The sequence below is a fragment of the Silurus meridionalis genome, chromosome 13 (genome assembly GCF_014805685.1).
Source record: "Silurus meridionalis isolate SWU-2019-XX chromosome 13, ASM1480568v1, whole genome shotgun sequence".
Lineage (NCBI taxonomy): Eukaryota > Metazoa > Chordata > Actinopteri > Siluriformes > Siluridae > Silurus > Silurus meridionalis.
Window position 1 is genome coordinate 27,941,845 of NC_060896.1, and position 20,819 is coordinate 27,962,663.

Sequence of the window (20,819 nt, forward strand, 5' to 3'; positions counted from 1 at the left end):
TAGAGTGTATTTACAAATAAAAGTACATAGCAATGCTTAATAAACCTTTTCTTAAAACCACAAGAGGATGGATTTAACCCAAATGATCGACACCAGACTTTTTTAACCATATATATTCTTCCACACACGGTTCTCACAAAGTTGGAGACACACAGTTGAATTGGACACCTTTCGATGCAGGAGAATGACATTTTTCTTTCACTTCAACCAGGAGACCCAAACCTGTTCCACAAAGCCAACTCCATTAAGATCTACTTTTCATGGGTTGGAGCTTAAAACCCTAATGAAAAGCCATAAACGCTATTAAACACCATAGGGAGGAATGTGAATGCTGACTGCACCCCAGACCTCCTCACCTCACCTCCATCAGTACCTGACTTTACTAACACCCTCATGGAGGAATTAATCTCCACAAACCTCTACAAGCTCTCTCAGAAATCTACTGGAACATCTTCCCAGAAAAGTAGAGGCTATTATAACAGCAAGGTGTCAAGTGTCCAGAGACTTGGTGTCCATTTAATGTGTGTGTACCTATATTATAAGAGAGAGAGAGAGAGAAAGAGAGAGACAGAGAGAGAGAGAGAGAGAGAGAGAGAGAGAGAGAGAGAGAGAGAGAGAGAGAGAGAGAGAGAGAGAGAGAGAGAGAGAGTATCAAGGACATCTCAACACTTTGGAAATGGAAGTAATACAGTACAACAGTGACTGTCATTTGCATGTAAAAAGTCAAAGAAGCAACTAAAAAGCAAAGCATAACTGTAGTGTAAGTGTAATCTGATCTGCTTTTTTTTTATATTTTATTTTATGCTGTTAAATTTAATAAGCAGGAAATTTCAGGCTCATTTCACTCTGTGGTACGTTCATAAAGCTTGAATGGAGAAAATACCATGCTTTAATCGCTGAGGCAGCAAAGGTACCGCCATTGGCACGTCCTTGCAAAACCATGTCCTTCAGCCAAAATAAACAGGTCCGTGACCTGATTAGTGCGAGTTCAAAACTGCGCTTATATAAGGCTCTTTGTTAAGTGTGAACACTCAGGATGGAAAAGGAAACAAGCCTGAAATGCAAAATGGTGCAAAGTAAAACATGATCATGAAAAATGAACAGAAAAATCAACACTGGAAAGAAGAGTTCATCATTGAGACTAGCGTAAACAACGGTTCAGTAATGACTGGCATGTAAGGGGAGGAAGTATCATGTGATCCAGTGGCAGGAAAACACAGCAGATGAGATGGCTGACATATGATTGCTATCTATAGAGTGTAGCAGAGAGGGTCGGCATGGGGCGGGGTGGTCTGGGAGGCTCGCTGCTGAGGGCTGAAGCATGGCATGTCCAGGGGAATGTTGTGAGCCAGATTAGAGCCACTCAGCACAGCAGTTGTCAGAAGAGTGGAAGTGTTCTTGTGTGTAGCATTTTATTTCATGGTACAATAAAGAGCTACATTAATATCTGGTTGTACTACACTAATTAAAGCTCTCCTTGAAAATGTTATTTCAGATCATTAAAATATCGGATGTAAAATAAGGCAGCATTCATAAACATTAACATCCTGGACACTTTGCACACTGTACAATACCTCAAATTAGGTACCTGGAGTTACATGTATAACATTTTAAAGCAGAAGCTTTAGGTTGTATATGTTGTGTTTCTTACAATACACAATTTACAATAAAATTAATTGGCATAATTGAAGTAGAATTGTTTATGATTTATGGAAGAAGTCTCCATTGTCAGCTCTTTGTAACAAGTACAACTAACTTTTTTTTGCGATAAGAGGTGTTTTATTACTTTGCTTTTTTTATGAACTGATCATGAAGGAAAGACTGTTTATAGCTACTACAAGGTATGCTAGAATATAAACTACATTATATAGACAAATGTCTGCGGACACCTGATTCGTATGTGCTTTTTCAACATCCTATTCCACATTTAGTGTCTAACCCTAACCCTAACCCATTTGCTGTTATAAAAACCTCCACTCTTCTGAAAAGAAGTTCCACTAAATTTTGTGGTGAGTCAGGTAGTGATGTAGGTGAGGTGAAGAGGTCTGAGGTGCAGTCAGTGTTCACATTCATTATGTTCAATAGAGTTTAGAGCTTTACAGCAGGAGATCTTCCAATACAACCCATGTAAAGCGTAAAGCAGATCTTCATGAAGCTGGAACACGTTTGGGTCTTTTAGTTCAAGTGAAGAGAAAATTTCATGCTGAAATAAATGTATCAATTTATTATCATAAGGTTTAATATATATATATATATATATATATATATATATATATATATATATATATATATATATATATATATATATATAATTGATTATATGAATTATAATAGAATTAATAATGAAATATATATTACATTATTACATTGTTATGATAAAATTATATTTTCTAGCTTGTTGGATTAAAGATATCAGAATCATATCAGATTTCAATATAATGCATTAAAAAACCATACAAAATTATACAAAAGTTTGACCAAATCTGAACCCAAAACTATTGTATTTACCAACAAATCAAGAGTTCGGTACATTGTGATGTTATGTTATAATTGTTGCTGTAACACTATGATATGGGTGTACCACTAATTTGTTCATTTGGTTGCTTGAGTCAACATATTTACACACACACACACACACACACACACACACACACACACACACACACACACACACACACACACACACACATTTCTGCACACTTGCCACAAAACCTAAAGCGAGGTATATTTTACATCAACAAACGCTAGCTCTCCTTCCCAACCCACTAATTACATCTGACACGTAAGCTTTCATATTGCAAAACTGTAATTAGTGTAAGAAGCAAATTCGTTGTTACAAATAGACTGTATTACACAGTTGAATGTAAATGTGCACAGCGTCTGAGTACCAGATTCGTGTACATTCATTTGTTTTTTTATTTTTCTCACTTTGCTGATAATGGGATTCAAACCAATAACAGACTGTTCATGAGAAATCAAATACTGTAGAACTTTTATATGCTGTTTCTAAAGATTTACACACTGGTGAAGAGCTCTCAAATCTGATTGGTCCGAAGTTGTTACAGTAGTCTACACATGAACAGATTAATGGTGTTGTGTTTTCTGTGATTGGCTGTTTATCCAACATTGAAGAAAGAAGTCTAAAATTTCAGAAATGATTATTTTGGTTTCGAAAACGTAACTCGAAATGTAAATCGTTTACAAAACATATTTCAAGAGAAGACAGAGAAAACGTCACTCCATCATACTACACAATCACTGATTATTTTCCCATTATAGCACAACACAGAGTGGTGTATTTCTGACGTAATGCTTTGTACCACGTCTAATATAAAGACGACCGTAAGACCCTGAGTGATTTATTACAGAATCCAGAGCGGTACGATACCTCAGCTTTGTGCGGTCTCTCAGTGCTGTGATTCTGTATCTCCTCCATGCTCACCAGCTTCAGTTCCAGAAAAGAAACCTCATCCATCAGATCTAGTTTCTGTGACTCAAGTGCAGTCCTGCTCAGGAGCTCCAAGACAATCCCACACACACATATACGAACCCAGATGTGAAACGGTTGCTTCAAACAAAATCCCCTGAACACTGTTGAGCTTCTGCTGCACGTTGGCTAAATATACACAGACTATGAAGTCTATATTTACTTCCTCTCTCTCTCTCTCTCTCTCTCTCTCTCTCTCTGACTGTATGACACAGGAGAGAGAGAGAGAGAGAGAGAGAGAGAGAGAGAGAGAGAGAGAGAGAGCACAAGCGAAACCAAGAGCTGCAGGAAAGTGTCTCCAAAACACTCAAGAGAAGTTATGGATGAAATGGAAACTAATCCAAGCTCAGAGCAGAAAACACACCCAGTTCCATTGACAAAAACAATATTTTGGCCTGATTTCGTCCGTTTCAAACCAGACACTGACTTCACAGACTGACCTGAAGGTGGTTTATACAGCCATCTATTTGTCATGAGCTGTCCTGGACTGTGAAAGCTCGCTTCTGACCAAGTCTAATACCATTTAAAGACTGCACATGGAAATGATTAGGGTTCTGTCACTGAGAGCGAGGCTGACTTTTAGAGGCCAAAACCTCATAATGACCACAGCTCGAAAACGCTCCTCATCAGTGAAGCCAAAGCTGTACATTCAATCAGGAGCAGCGTTTTTTTTTTAAAGAAACACAAATAAAAAAGAATTTGCATGTACATCTTTTAAAAATTGTTAAAATGAGGTGGAAAACTTTGTCGAAGTGCAAAATTCATGATAGAATATGGTTTAGAAAAAAAAATACCAGGATAAAATGATTATTTTATTTTATGTATGTATTTTTTTTTATGTTTTGTCTTGTCTTTTTGTTATGATTGAGTATTTTTTTATTAATATTGTTTTAACAACCTAAAAAATAGTATCTTACTATTTATATCATGTCTATTTTACTAAAATTATGTTGTACGTTTACACGTACAGCAACCTGCAGCCTGGAACACTTGACCTATGTGGTTCTTCTCCAAACCGTTACCACAAAATTGGAGAAATTTCATAGGATGTCTTTGAATGTGGTAGCGTTAAATTTCCCCAATTGTTCAACCTGGAGACCCAAATCTGTTCCAGCATGACAATGCCCTCGTACACAAAGCCAGATCCATGAAGATTTGCTTTACATGGTTTGGAGAGGAAGATCTTGTGTGGTCTGCTATATAGCTCTGATCTTAACCCAACTGAACATCTTTTCGATACCACATGGGTACCGAACCGAAAGCCCAGTACCAAAATATTTCAGTACGAATACATGTACCATATGTGTATATATATATATATATATATATATATATATATATATATATATATATATATATATATAGTCAGTGTTTTTAAATCCTATGGAAAAAAATGATAGAAGTCACTGCCATAATCACTTAATTTTGCTTAGATGCCTTTGGCTATTTTTTTTCTCATTTCCATTTTCTCGCTAAGACCCTCGTCTCATTTCCTCTGGCTGATGAGTCTGTCTGATGAGGCCCTGCAGCTGAAGCTCAGTTTACCTGACCAGATTTTGCCATTCAACCTGGGTATAAACCAAATGTACCCCATAACCCTGTCAAATATTTGTGTTGTCAAGGTAATAGAAGGAAGGCCTGACCTTGCACTATTTCCTTCTGTAATATGTCAAAACTCAAGAGCAACTCTTCAGAGCTTCCTTAAAAAAAAAAGGCATACAATGTGGTCATCTCATAATAATCACACATTTGAATTGTGAGAACAGAAGAGGAAGTGCACATTGGGTAGGAGGAACAGATAATGGGGAAGATGGACGTTAACAATAATGCTGTACTAAAGTGTGGTGGAAAATGTTGGGAAATGAAAGAAGGAGTTGAGGGTAAACAGCGAGCAGACGAGCAGACTAAACAATCTGCAAAGGCAAACAACAACGTCTGATTTTCAGAGTTCACTTTAAAGTTTACTGGCTTTTTTTAATCCATGAGATTATGTCAATGATAAATAAGAGCTGCTAAAAAAAAAAAAATTAAGCACTGTTAGAGCATTTAACGGTCCAGCTAGACAAACTCCAGTTTAGACTCCTACTTGCCCAGAAACTGTAGTTGAATTTCGCTGCTTTTACAAGTAAAAGAAGGTAATTATAGATAGATGAACAGATGAATCGATGGAAAAACAGATGTATACAGATAGTTGGATGAAAAAACAGACAGCCAAATAAAGGGATGGACAGATGGACATACGGTCTTTGAGGAAAACAAACAAAGGGATGGAAAGATGAACCATTGGTGGATGGATGTACAAACACATCAATGAACAGACAAACTAAGTTTAATCCTCAGAGAGAAACATGTCACTTTGTCACTTTGGCTTTACTTATATTTTACTATATTCAGAAGCAATCATGCAACTCTGTATTTATAAAACAGTTCCCTGCCATTCAACACGGCTCCTCCAGCGTTCCTGACACTTCTGGAACGTGTCCTGGAAGTCTTCTTTTTGAGGCGTGTCAAGCACCTCTGTGAATTGCGCTGGATCTCCACAACGATGTCAAAACGGCAAGCTGGATCTTCTTGAAGAACACAAAGTCAAATCGGTTGAGTAGTGTGGGTGCAGAGAGTGAGATCAAGTGGATTGTTTTCAGACGATCATCATGCATTAGTTGCTGAACAGTAATTTTCCAGTGATGTTCTTCCGCTCTTGAAGCGTGTGCTGCACAAAACACCTCGAACGACTCATTGCAACGCCATATGTCAAACGTATGTCGTGTCAAATGTCAAAACTGTTCCACGCAAAATTTTACGTTTGATCGTTCTAACTTGATGTCCATATCATAAAATCGAAGATGTGGTAATGCACGTGGGTCAGAATAGCACCAATTACACCTTAGTTTTGCAACCTCTTGATACATTTTGTATAAAAGTGGCCATTCTCCACTGATCATCAATGGATTCTCTGTGAAGATCATCAAGAGCACCAAATTCCTTGGTGTTCATCTGGCTGAGAACTTCACCTGGTCTCACACACACTCTTTACTCCTCTACCATCAGGAAAGAGGTTTTGAAGCATTCGGGCCTCACATCCAGACTGTGCAACATTGTTTTCCTTCAAGCCATCATACTCCTCAACACACAGAACTGAACTGTACCAAACTCACACACACACACACACACACACACACACACACACACACACACACACACACACACACACACAACTCTGTGTTACTGGGCTGCTACAATTTTTAACTCAACACACTGTATGTAGCTCTGTGTCCTGGATGTAGCTCTATGTAAGTGTTTAGCTCTGTGTCTGTATGTAGCTTTGTGTCCTGTCTGTAGCTCTATGTCTGTATGTAACCCTGTGACTGTACGTAGCTCAGTGTTCTTTATGTAGCTCTGTGTCTGTATGTAACTCTGTGTCCTGTATGTAACTCTGTGTTCTGTATGTAACTCTGTGTTCTGTATGTAACTCTGTGACTGTATGTAGCTCTGTGTTCTGTATGTAGCTCTGTGTCTGTATGTAGCTCTGTGTTCTGTATGTAGCTCTGTGTAAGTGTGTAGCTCTGTGTCTGTATGTAGCTCTGTGTCTGTATGTAGCTCTGTGTCCTGTATGTAGCTCTGTGTCCTGTATGTAGCTCTATGTCTGTATGTAACTCTGTGACTGTATGTAGCTCTGTGTTCTGTATGTAGCTCTGTGTCCTGGATGTAGCTCTGTGTTCTGTATGTAGCTCTATGTTCTGTATGTAGCTCTGTGTCCTGTATGTAACTCTGTGTTCTGTATGTAGCTCTGTGTCTGTATGTAGCTCTGTGTCCTGTATGTAACTCTGTGTTCTGTATGTAGCTCTGTGTCTGTATGTAGCTCTGTGTTCTGTATGTAGCTATGTGTCCTGTGTGTAGCTCTGTGTCTGTTTGTAGCTCTGTGTTTTGTATGTAACTCTGTGTTCTGTATGTAGCTCTGTGTTCTGGATGTAGCTCTGTGTATGTATGTATCTCTTTGTCTGTATGTAGCTCTGTGTCTGTATGTAGCTCTGTGTTCTGGATGTAGCTCTGTGTATGTATGTAACTCTGTGTTCTGTATGTAGCTCTGTGTTCTGGATGTAGCTCTGTGTATGTATGTAACTCTGTGTTCTGGATGTAGCTCTGTGTTCTGGATGTAGCTCTGTGTATGTATGTATCTCTTTGTCTGTATGTAGCTCTGTGTCTGTATGTAGCTCTGTGTTCTGGATGTAGCTCTGTGTATGTATGTATCTCTTTGTCTGTATGTAGCTCCGTGTCTGTATGTAGCTCTGTGTCCTGGATGTAGTTCAAAAATTCAGTACATTATGGTCTACATCTGTAAAAAGATTGATTATCGGCTTCTATTTCAAATGTTAATGCCTTTGGGGAAATCAAACACTTCATGCACAAAGCAGGTTAAGGATCTTTAAAAAGGAACAAATACCCCACACCCACTCCCCACATCCACAAACAAACTCTTTATAGCCCACTCACCACTACTACCACCAACACACACCCCTTACCAACACAATCCAGTGTTGCGATGAAGACAATTAATTTACCACTGCTTTCAATTTTGGATCAAAAGATTCAACACTTTTAACTTTGCAGGTTTTGGGCTCTCCTCATAAATAACATACTGGTGGCTTTGTGATGTCGCAAATCTTACGCAAGTGTGAACACGGGATCGGCGTTGGCGTGACTTTTACTGCTTGTGAATTCATTTGAACGAAATCAATCAACCAAATCAGGCTCACTCACTGGATTACGTACGGGATTAAAGGAAAAACTGGTACCTACTGTAACACCGTCTGTTTTAACTGTAACCTGCTACAGTATAATCTTAATTACAAATTAGCTGGATTAATTTTTATATACATATATATTTAATTGACGCTATAGAAAAATTCAAACAAACATTTGTGGTACCTGTTGCAGCATTTCTTCGGCAGAGTTCAGCTTGAGCTGGTGCTTTTCAAGGGAATTCTCAAGGTCTCTGATCTTCTCTCCTTGAGCTTCTACCTGGTCTGTCAACACACTCACCTGTGTTTGTATAGTGATTGTGTGGGAGAGAACGAAAGAGAGAGAGAGAGAGAGAGAGAGAGAGAGAGAGAGATTAGAATTTAATCATAAAGCCATAAATCTCCTATGACTTGCACAAAACAAACCAGAACCTCAATACCACAGACTTTTGCTTTTAGTCTCTAGATGTCCATCACCGGTTGTTTCACATAATAATCCAAAGCAGCACGAGTTTTTGAAACCGTGAACTAAAGTTTAAGCTGATAATCCTGAGCAAGCAAAACCAGGAGGATTATAATTATGGCTGCAACATTATAATCACAATTCAAAGGAATATAAAATAAAATGCTGTTGAACAAGCTGACAGTTCCGACTTTTCCAGCACTTGGCCTGAGTGCAGAAGCATTTTACTCAACCATTTGAGCATGTGACCGAGCAGAAGAGCCTTCCTGCCAAATCCTAACTTCTTGCAACTGTCTTTCACGATCTGGCTACCCAGACGGATTACCAGATGGATCACAAAATTGCTTCCTATGAACACATCCGTAATCATCAGCCATCAACCATCATTACTGTTAATACTCATGATTATGTTAAGCAAGGAAAAGGATTTTCTAGCCTCACTGGTAATCACCTGTCTGTATAACTAAAACATTGTTTGGACAAAAGTTTGTTGACACCGGACTGTGGGTGCTTTTTGAACGTCCTGTTTGCACTTCATTTGCTGTTAGTTACTGTCAGGTACTGAGCTAGGTGAGGAGGCATGAGGTGCAGTCAGCATTCACATTCATCCCAAAGGTGTTCAATAGGGTTTAAAGATCTACACACACACACACACACACACACACACACACACACACACCGCTCCTTACCTGTAACACGAGTGATTCCTTATCTCCCTCGAGTCGACAGAGCCGCTCCTGATAGCTCTCGTTGGTTCCCAAAGCCCTGAGGTTGACCTATGAATTAACAATTGGTCACAGACAGAGTTATATTTACACTGCTCAGGTCACATTTATTATTTATTTAATCGATCTACTGCAACACGGTGTGGCCAAAAGTACCAAAAAATGCCTTTTCCAGCCATGTGTGCTTCTTCATCCAACTGTTCCCACAAGCTTGGAGGCACACAACTTATATAGGTAACTTTGGATGCACCATTTTCTATTGAACTAGTTGACCCGAACCTGTTCCAGCATGACAATGCACCTGTGCAAAAGTATTCATCACCTTGAAGATACATGTGTTGAAATGGAAGATCTTACACTATACAGCTATAAACCCTATTGTACGCATATGTATGTGGAACAGTGCAGTACTGCATAATCATACTATAATGATTAATAATGCTAACGTTAGAAGCTTGAAGGCAGAAGTCCGAGCTGCTGTTAACCGACACCTTCTGACCAATCAGAACTGAGATCTCATATTGACTGTTGACTTCTACAACTCTAAACAAGTAAGTTATTAGTGTCTGTATAGCAGTTGTGCTTTTTTGTGTAGTTTCTGTATTTTGTACAAACCGCATTATATAACCCTACACTCTTGTTATTCTCATTAAAAAATAACTTCCACTGTCTGTGTTGAACTCGGTGCAAGTTTTTCTGAGACTCATCTCATGGGTTTATAATATCAACTGATCTTCAAGCATGCAGTCTGAGCAGAGCAGTAATCGTGCCGCTTTCCGCCATGCAAACGAGACAAATATTCAGAGCAGAACAAGCTGTAAAATGAGAGAAAGGAGAAAAAAATAACATTTCAGGAGACAAGCTTACCTTTTTTAGCCAAGTAAAATGTTTGTAAAATTCAATGTCACACTCCATGACTCAGGGCCATGATCCTGCCTGCTTCTTCTCACATACAGGAGCATCAACTGCTTCCAAACTGAAAATAAATGCAGTGCTAACCCTTGAAATAAACAGAGCTCACATCGATGTCTTCTGTCTTTTAGTGTGTGTGTGTGTGTGTGTGTGTGTGTGTGTGTGTGTGTGTGTGTGTGTGTGTGTGTGTGTGTGTGGAGCCTGTTTATGGCTCCTAAGCATCTGGTTTGGAGCACTGAGAAGGCAGGAGTCTTTAACATCAGACTGCGGTCTTGCCGCTCAGATCTCAGCAGCTGCACTCTCCCTCCCTTTCTCCTTTCTTTATTCTCCTCCTCCATCTCTTTTTTTTTTCTTGCTTTCCCCTCTCTTCATATTCTCGCTCCAAATTCTATGGAAATTATCCTAGTCCTGCTCAACCTACTTACTTATGAATACTGATCTACGCACACCTCTAGCTTTGTTGCTCTGCTTCCTTCAATCTCATTAGCGAGTACTTCAGAAAGCAACGCCACCTCACATGGGCTCTTTGTGTGGCCAGAGCACACGTCTGAGACACACGTGTTGCATGGAAGGCCCAAAGGAGGAAGAAAGGGTGAAGGGAATAAATGAGGTGAGGGGCAGCAGGGGAGAACGGGAGGTAGAATGAGGGAACAGAGGAACAAAGAGCAGGATGGGATCTAGCAGTGATGGATATGTGGTAAGTTCATGTGAAGTAAAATGGTTGATGGGGGAAGAAGTTCTCCTTGTTTTAGCCATTGGAGGATTTTTGTTGGACCCAAACATCTACCGCATTTAGTTTAAACTGAATAATGATATGATATGATATGAGCTTGGAGATGGTTGTTTTCTACCGCAGATTCTGAATAAGCAAGGAACTGAGCTTTCATTGGCATATTGAATATTATTTTAGTACCAGTTCAGGCTTGCTGCTCTACTCTTCTCCAAATGATTACTAACATCTCTGTCATGGATGTCTCCACATTTCCTAAAAGCATACTGTAGATAGCCAGTGGCATCCTGGCAGTAAAAGAACCAAATCAGAAACCTGCCAATTTAAGTGACATGACTGAGTGGAAATTCCTGTTTGATAGCTGCGGATTTGAACCATAATTGAGCGAGTTTCACGATACAAGACCAGTCTGGCTCTGTAAATACTTGGGCATAACACTTAACCCCTTACTGTTCCAACTCAGACTCAGTATTTAATCAGAATACTTTATTGATCTCTAGGGAAATTGTTGGGCTGCAGTTGCTCATAGTAACAATAAAGTAAAGATTAAACTAAACAAAAACAAACTTAAATATATATATATATATATATATATATATATATATATATATATATATATATATATATATATTATAAGTTAAATTTTTAATTAAATTAAATGTGTAGCAGAAGTAAAACAGATGGAAGAAAAAGTCAGACTTTATTATTATTATTATTATTATTATTATTATTATCATTATTAATTTAATTTAATTTAATTTAAGTTAAGTTAATTTAATTTAATTTAAACTGAACATAACAATGACAATTTTAACCAAGTATTATCATGCTAGCTGAAGGATTTATATCTAGTATAGCTTTTGTACTCAACCTTTCAAACTGGCTGTTATTCAAACATATATTTACTATTAAGGTTAACATTAACTCCCCCCTAAATATGTGCTTTCACAAGAATCACCTATGCGAAGTTTAACCCGGGTTTCACAACTCACAATTTTACTGAGAAAGATACTGGTTAAAGTGGTAAATGACCTGATGCTGGTCTCTATCAAGGGATGCTCCTCTTTTCATTGTGGGTAGATATGATTTTGTTGTTGGCTTGAATCTTATCTGAGTCACATTTCATATAGTTGTAAAAATGTTAAAGTTTGGCATTTCACAAGGCTGTATTCTAGGGCCACTGTAACTTTTTTATTTACTTTATATATTCTATCATAGAGTTCATTCATAGATCAAATGAATAATAATAAAAAAATATATATATTTAAACACCGTAGGAACTTCTGTAGAACAAATCAGAAACACCCACCAGACTTTTGTGGAGCCACAATAAGACAGTGTCCACTTTGGTAATGGGAATGTGTCTCCTCAGAATGCCCCTGTCCTCCTTGCAGTGTTCAATGTCCAGGACGTCTTCTAGATCCTCTGCGGGCTGTAGAACCCTCAGAGACATACAACCATCTTCAGACTTTTGCAGAACTGGTACACTGCTTGTTTCATCCCCAGGAACAAAAATCTTGGATCCTAAATTGGAAACAGTGTCATGTTTCATGTATACACCTGTTTTTAAATGTCTACCAATTCTTCTAAAAGTGCAGATCCAATAAGGGTGTGCACTTCGTCTTTCCCAATGTTCCCAAACTGCAACCTGTCCATTCATGCCTAATGTTTTTTTTTCATCCAGTATAAACTGTAACTGATCTGAGAAAAGCTGAGTAGCACAAAACTAACTGCTGTGAGAGAAATAATATCAAGGACAAAGTGGTTTAAAGATATTTACATTTACAGCATTAACAGATGTCCTCATCAACTTACAGTTCTTAGTTATACAACTGAGCGACTGAGGGTTAAGGGCCTTGCTCAAGGTTTTGTTGGTGCTGGGATTTGAACAGAGGCGATTTCTTTAAGACTGCAAGGGAAGCTCGGCTTCCCTTATAATGTCACAAAATTAATGGTCAAATATGTACTATTGTATTAACATTTTATTGACTAAAAATGCGTTAGAAAACGTTCATCTCAAAGACGAGTTCGTTCAGAATCAGTTACATATAGCAGGTCGGCTGACTCGATTTCCTTCTCATACATTCCCGCAGCGTCACAGTGCATTTCCCTATTGAAGCCCAGCGTCCATTGACTTCAATGGGGCTGCTTTGAACGTTTTTTTTCAGCGCTTCGAAACTAGACGGTCATTGGATAAACGCTGCGATTATGTCCCGCCCACGGACGCTCAGCGTCTCTGGGGTGAATGGGGAGTGGGCTGGCCCGGACTCCGAGCTTCTGCGTGATGATTGGAGGGTCTGTCGAAGACTGCATCTCCTTTTGACTGACAGCGATTCTGTACTATAAGGAATCACTGAAGCTATTCGCGCTCAGTCCCATCGCGGATTTCTCAAGTTCAGTCGAAATAAAACTGCTGCAACCTATTTCTTTGATATTTGCTTGGCGAAATTGCTTGATTTTCATCATACATTTCACACAATTATACACCAGATTCCTTGTTTCAGTTTTACAGAGTTTAATATTTTTTTAGATCGTTCATTCATTCATTCATTCCTTCATTCATGGCCATCACTTTGATTCAGGAAGACTGAGGTCAGAACTTCAAGTCCTGTATTCAGATCAGGACTTGCAGGGTAACAGGGGAAAGCTGTGTGATTACTTGGTGTTCCTTAAAGACATGGAGTTGGACAGTGCAATGCCTCAGCTTTACAAACTGTTCTCATTAGTGGCAACAATTGGAGCTACATCTGCAGGTGTAGAAAGGAGCTTCTCCTGTTTAAAGCGACTCAAGTCCTACACCCGAAACACAATGGGCCAAGGCCGTTTAAGCAGCCTAGCTCTGCTGGCCATTGAGAGGACACTGGTCAAGTCACTTGAAAATACTCCTAGTTGTTACGACAGAGTCACAGACCATTTTCTTGAAAAGGAACGTAGGGCAGAATTTACTTTTAAATAAATAGACAATTTTATGATGTAGGCCGAAAATGAGCTTCCCCTCTCTGACAGACCAGTAGCCGCCACTGGATTTGAACCCATGACCTTCCGAACAGAAGTCCAAGGTGATTTATTAAGATATTAGAACATATTAGTTCTTGGATACAGCAGCAATTTTATTTATCACAGAAGGGCAGATAAAAACATTTCATAGCTGCATATAATACAGTGGCTTACTGTATTATAATTATTGACATTTTCTAGCACTTCTGAACTGACCCCACCATCGCTCATGGTAACAGGTAGGTATACATCCAGACTCATTTCTGTTTTGGACCTCAGGTGGTGGAATAAACTTCAACAGTCAATGTACACTATATGGACAAAAATGTGGGGACACCTGACTTTCCCAGCCATATTTTGTCTTTATGTATTAAAACAAGTGTGCTTTATTTTCTCTCAACAGAGTTTTATGCTGATTTGCAACATTTTGAACTTGTCTTGATTTATTCATTGATAGAGACTCCACTTCGTCTGCCGTAAATGTAATTGGATTGTTCATGAAAAAGTCAGTTCCTGTTTTCACTTATGCTATAGCAGCTGTAGACAGGTATATCTTCAGCAGCCTCTTCTGTATTATAAAGCTATCATGGCCTCGTATCAAACATACAGTAGACATCATCTCAAAGCAGCTTTACAGAAATCCAGATGTAGATTTAGATAACTAATGAACAAGCCAGATGTGACAGTGGTGTGGGAAAACTTCCTGATGTGACATTAATCAGCTTTTAGTATACAGCTCATGATGTGTGTTGAAACCCAAATGGTGTTTGAGATCTCCAGCTAATCTGATTCAAAGAGAAATTCACAAAAATGTAAATATCTGAAGAATATCTTAGAAAAGGTTTGGGTATAATTCCGATTTGCATCCAGCAGAGGGCACACATTCCTTCAACCCAACTACCTGCATGTCTTCCCTCACCACATAAACCTCCTCCTTGGTCTTCCTTTTTTCCTCCTTCCTGGTGGCTCCATCCTCAACATTCTCTTACCAATATACCCCATGTCGCTTCTCTGCACATGTCCAAACCATCTCAATCGGGCTTCTCTCACTTTGGCTCCAAAACGTCCTACATGCGCTGTCCCTCTAATAAACTCATTTCTAATCTTGTCCATCGTCGTCACTCCCAACAAAAACCTTAACATCTTCAGCTTTGCTACCTCCAGCTCCACCTCGTGTCTTTTACTCAATGCCACTGTTTCTAATCCATACAACATCTCAGGTCTCACCACAGTCCTAAAAACTTTCCCTTTCACTCTCACAGATACTCTTCTATCACAAATCACTCCTGCTATCACTCTTCTCCACCCACTCCACCCTGCCTGCACTCTTCTCTTCACTTCTCTAACACACTCTCCATTACTCTGCACTGTTGATCCCAGGTACCTGAACTCCTCCACCTTCTCCACCTCTTCTACCTGCAACCGCACCCCTCCACTGCCCTCCCTCTCATTCACACACATGTACTCTGTCTTACTCCTACTGACTTTCATTCCCCTTCTCTCCAGCGTGTACCTCCACCTCTCCAGGCTCTTCCCCACCTGCTCCCTACTCTCACCACTAATCACATTATCATCTGCAAACATCATAGTCCACGGAGACTCCTGTCTGACCTCGTCGGTCAATCTGTCCATCACCACTGCAAACAGGAAAGAGCTCAGAGCCGATCCTTGCATCCCACACTCACATACTTCTCTGACACACTTCATACAATACCACAACTCCTCTTTCCACCCTGCCGTATGCTTTCTCTAAATCCACAAACACACAATGCAATCCTTCTGACCTTCTCTATACTTCTACATCAAATTCTTAAAGCAAATAACGCGTCTGTAGTGCTCTTACTTGGCATGAAACCATATTGTTGCCCACATAATTTGGTACATAGACTGCAGGAAGAAAATTAATGTGGCTTGGCAGAGGGTGGAGACGAGAAGACACCCAAAAGAAAAACCAAAAAAAAAAAAAACCCCAAATCACTGGTCTTAATGATTACAGGCCTTTTTCTCCCACGTCTGTGATCATAAAGTCATTTGAAAGAATGGTCCTGGCCTACCTGATAGACATCACTGAACCTCTGCTGGAGCCTCTTGAGTTTGCCTACAGAACGAACAGATCTGCAGATGATGCAGTCAACATGGGACTGCATTATATTCTGCAACATCTTGATAGATTTGGGACCTACGCAAGGATCATGTTTGTAGACTTTAGTTCGGCCTTTAGTAATAGCATCATTCCTGACCTTTTCTTAGCCAAACTGACCCAGATCTCCATGCCCACTCCAATCTTTCAGTGGATCACCAGCGTTCTGACAGACAGGCAGCAGACAGTGAGGCTGGGCAAACTCACATTCAGGTCTCTCACTATCATCACTGGTGCTCCCCAGGGTTGTGTTCTCTCCCTGTTGCTCTTCTCCCTGTACACAAATAACTGCACCTCTAAAAACCCCTTTGTCAAGCTCCTCAAGTTTGTGGATGAAACTTCAGTCATTGCTGAAACAGTTCTGCTCGACCATCATTGATTCTGTCCTGTGTTCATCTATACCTGTCTGGTTTGGTTCAGCTACCAAATCAGACATCAGGAGGCCACAGAGAACAGTCAGAACTGCTGAGAGATTACAGGTGCACCACTGCCCAATCTACAAGATCTTCATTTCTCCAGAGTGGAGAAAACGGCTAAGAAAATCACTTTTATTTATCAGTTTTACTATTTTGTTATATTGTCTGTACTTCTTCTGCACTGGAAGCTCCTGTGGCCATCTGATTTTGATTCTGAAGAAGGAAATCAGGAGGATGTGTAGTATAATATAGAGGTATTAACATAATGTTGAAGATAAGCACTTTACTGCACTTTACATCAGCGTCATGCCATCTCATGCCACCTTTAAACAACTTACAACTGAAGATATTGTTTAAAATTTGTTAAATATATGGAACAGGAGAACAAATCTTACCAGCTACATCTCCATCCATTTGCTCCGAGGATCCCAGCATGTGGTCGGCATCTAATGTTTATCTCTCCTGCTTCACCGATTCACCAAACCCAAGAACACATTCAGAAGAATCCATATTGCAGGCAGAGCGCGCACTCGAAAGCCACGGTCTATTTAAAAAATACTAATAATTGTAGACCAATGCAGATGAATAGAAAAGCAGGGGTCTGGTTTTGCATCCATTTTTTTAGTGGCTTTGGTTTTAGACTTTCCTCTCATTTCACAGCAGCCACTCCTTCTGCACTCCATATTTCCAACCAATTGTGGTGGAAGGGGGCGGGGCTTATTAAAAGTGATTTACCTAAATGATTGCACCAGATGGTTTTTTGATTTCAGCTGGAACATGAACACATGAAGAACAACAGAATGTCTGCAGAAGTGACATTCCATGCATTAGGAAAGACCCAAATAATTATTTGTTTGTTTGTTTGCTTATAAATTCAAACGAAAAGCACTCCTCTGTTTTTAATAAATTTGTCTACTCCCTGGCATTTCATTACAATCCAATATGACAGTGAAGGCAACACAGGAAATTGTCCCTTAATAACAAGATGACAGTCACACACACACGCACACACACACACACACACACACACACACACACACACACACACACACACACACACACACAGCCCAAATCAGCCAGGACTTCCGTAATCACTCTGGCAACACAGATTACACAGCAGCATCGGTGACACCCTCATACCCGTGTAACTGCTAATAGCATCTGAAACACCTGACATCATAACTGTCTACATCATTAGCATCATTCTGACAGATCCCTCAAAACCCACAACCTCAAAGTTGGAGACACACAGTTGTATAGTTTGTATTTGGATGCAGTAGCATGAAAATTTTCCCTTCACTTGAACTTGGAGACACTTGGAAACCTGCTCCAGTTTACACATGCCCCTGAGCACAAAACCAGCTCCATGAAGATTTGCTTTATAGTAGAAGATCTGCATCAGAGCATCACAACTTTGGGATGAATTGGAACAATGCTGGAACAGGTTTGAGTCTCTTAGTTCAGGTGAAGGAAAAAATGTGTGCTACATTTTGGGGAGAAAAGTCATGTGTCCTAATACTTGTGTCTACAATATCAAATATCAAATGAAGAAAGAAATGAAATAAATAAATGTATAATAGTGGCATCACGACTCCTGGACACAAAACACAGCTTCAGGGAGGAGAGTCATGATTTTGAAAAGCAGAATTGGAACACAGTCATGTGCTCTTCATGCATTGCTGACTGAATTCAGCGTCGTGAGTTGGGATGAGGCTCATGACTCAGGCTGCTAATAAATGTAGGAGTTTGCAAAAATGACAATGATGATGATGATAAAGATGATGATAATGATGATGATGAAGATGAAGATAAAGACTTGTTTGAGTGGAGGAGAGAACCGGTGTTGATGCATCTCTCTTTTAGCGTATCGCTGCAGGCACAAAGGAGACACATTCTCTCCATCATGATGTGTTTTAATGACTGTAGTGCATTCAAACTCTTACACACTGACACCGTGTGGCAGGAGAGAGAGAGAGAGAGAGAGAGAGAGAGAGAGAGAGAGAGATAGAGAGAGAAATTTACCTAGTGAACAGGGAATCACACAGAGGAGGGAAAGAATAAAATCTATGTAATATTGATGGAAAAAAAAAGAAGCAAAGAAACTAAAAATAAAAAGAATATCATATCACAAGTTCCGCACCTATAAGAGGGCAGTAGAGGAGACTGTGAGGTGACTGTGTTGATTGTAGATGTTTTATTACATATGTTTATTAATGTGTTATACACTTCAGTTTCAGAACGAAACTGAAAGTCAGAAATGAACATATAGAACAGCAAAAATTCAATAGAGAAACGGAAATAAAAATCCAAAAATAAAAATCCACTGAAGAAAAAAAAAGAAAAATGTTTGCTTTTTCCAGTAAAATTTAATCCCTGTGATGTGTCGCCCCCTGGTGTTAGAAACTCACTGATGCAAGCTAGCATTATACGAAATAAATGTATAAAAAATAAATGTATAAAAAAATATTAATAATAAAAATAATAATAAATTCATAAATTCATTAATTCATTAATTGTTTGTATTGAATGTCCGGTTGTTTTACGGGCGGAGTTTTGTCTCATGTACTTACCTTTATTGACCACTAGATGGAGACAGATCTATATATATTTTTTTTAACCTACTGTACTGTGAATTACACGGAGGAACGAAGGAATGAAGGATATTTGAAATTATTGGAACAAAAGAAAAAGATCGAAAGCAATAAGCAAAGGAAGAACGATGTATGTAAAACTGATGTTAATCTGGTAAAATGGAAAAATAGAAAAAAGGAGTAATTACGGAATGTTGTGTAAAAGAAAGTAACTGAATGTCCTGGTTGTTGAGCAAAGAAGAAACAATCCACAGAATCAACTCATCTCATTCTCATCAGTTGGAATCCATTCGCTGCACCTGAAGATGTTCCCACATAGACAACCTGAACATACATGAGATTAGTGTGGATGGTAATCACCTGGTAACCATGACGATGGTCTAGAACCGTAACTGCCACGGCGCTTTGCACTCAGGTTTTCAGCAATGATGTAATTATAATGAATAAAAATTCAGGTTTCTACATGAATATGGGTTTCCTTTGGAGACTTTGCAGTCAGGTTTCTTTCTCATATCAGTTCAGTGAGTTTCACCACCATAAAATATTTTCTACTGAAGTGATTGTAGCCCTGAACCTTGAGATTGAAAGTAAGATCAGTATTAATCAGACGTCCCTCGGGTTTTGGTTTGTTGTGTTCCGGGAGCAAATCAAACATGACCGGCTTTAAGACCCAGGAGTTCAGCAGCTGGGAATTAAAGAGGTGAAAATTATTTTTTTTAAATCATCAATCAGCAGGGAAAGAAAACATACTGAGAGATTTCTGTCTATAATCCATCAGCATCGATAAGAAAGAAAGAGAGAAAGAAAGAAAGAAAGAAAGAAAGAAAGAAAGAAAGAAAGAAAGAAAGAAAGAAAGAAAGAAAGAAAGAAAGAAAGAAAGAAATTAATGAATTTAAAATGTATACCCCATGATGTATACCCCAATGAATTCATAAAGAAAGAAAGAAAGAAAGAAAGAAAGAAAGAAAGAAAGAAAGAAAGAAAGAAAGAAAGAAAGAAAGAAAGAAAGAAAGAAAAATGAATTAATTAATTTATAATGCAAGATGTATAATCCAATAAATTCATAAAAATGAAAGAAAGAAAGAAAGAAAGAAAGAAAGAAAGAAAGAAAGAAAGAAAGAAAGAAAGAAAGAAAGAAAGAAAGAAAGAAAGAAAGAAAGAAAGAAAGAAATGAATTGATGGCTTGTTTCATTTCTTCTCCTCCTACACACTCATCAATGTATTTGTTTTTCCTCTTTATCACCACCCCATGCAGCCTGATCACCTTCTGCACGTATTTGAGAAAAGTCCTGTATTGATTGGTGAGGTTTAATTATGAGTCGTGTTCTGGGGGGCTGTGCTCGGTCTCGGCCTCGGTCTCGATCTGTCTGTGTTTAACCAAATAATAACCTTCAGAACCACAGAGGAGAAACCTTCAGCAGCCGGAATGCTGGAGTTACTGATCCAGTGTTCCTCCACTTCATTTCAGCTCATAACAGAGGAAAAGTCCCAAATCATCACTCATCCCTCTGTTCTCGTTAACAAGGATGTAACGAGCTGTTCAATTTTCTGTCTCTAACGAGGACAGAACAGGAGAACGTGTGTAAAAGGACACATGGGACACACACATTATTTCGGAA

The 20,819-nt window shown here is 39.0% G+C and overlaps 1 protein-coding gene across 6 annotated transcripts in view; it reads right to left on the minus strand.

Moving 5' to 3' along the window:
* Positions 1–12,627, minus strand: part of ppfibp2a (PPFIA binding protein 2a) — a 29,168-nt gene extending 16,541 nt beyond the window's left edge. For 5 of the 6 annotated variants that reach the window (XM_046864698.1, XM_046864695.1, XM_046864696.1 and 2 more), the window contains exons 1-3: positions 12,366–12,627; positions 9,379–9,465; positions 8,414–8,527 (exon numbers count right to left, since the gene is read on the minus strand). In XM_046864698.1, the coding sequence (XP_046720654.1) occupies positions 8,414–8,527; positions 9,379–9,465; positions 12,366–12,608 (444 nt within the window). In that variant the 5' untranslated portion in view covers positions 12,609–12,627. Of the gene's footprint in view, positions 1–3,388; positions 3,673–8,413; positions 8,528–9,378; positions 9,466–12,365 lie in introns of those variants that run through there. The other variant, XM_046864699.1, reaches the window with a different exon arrangement.
* Positions 12,628–20,819: the final 8,192 nt, after the last annotated feature.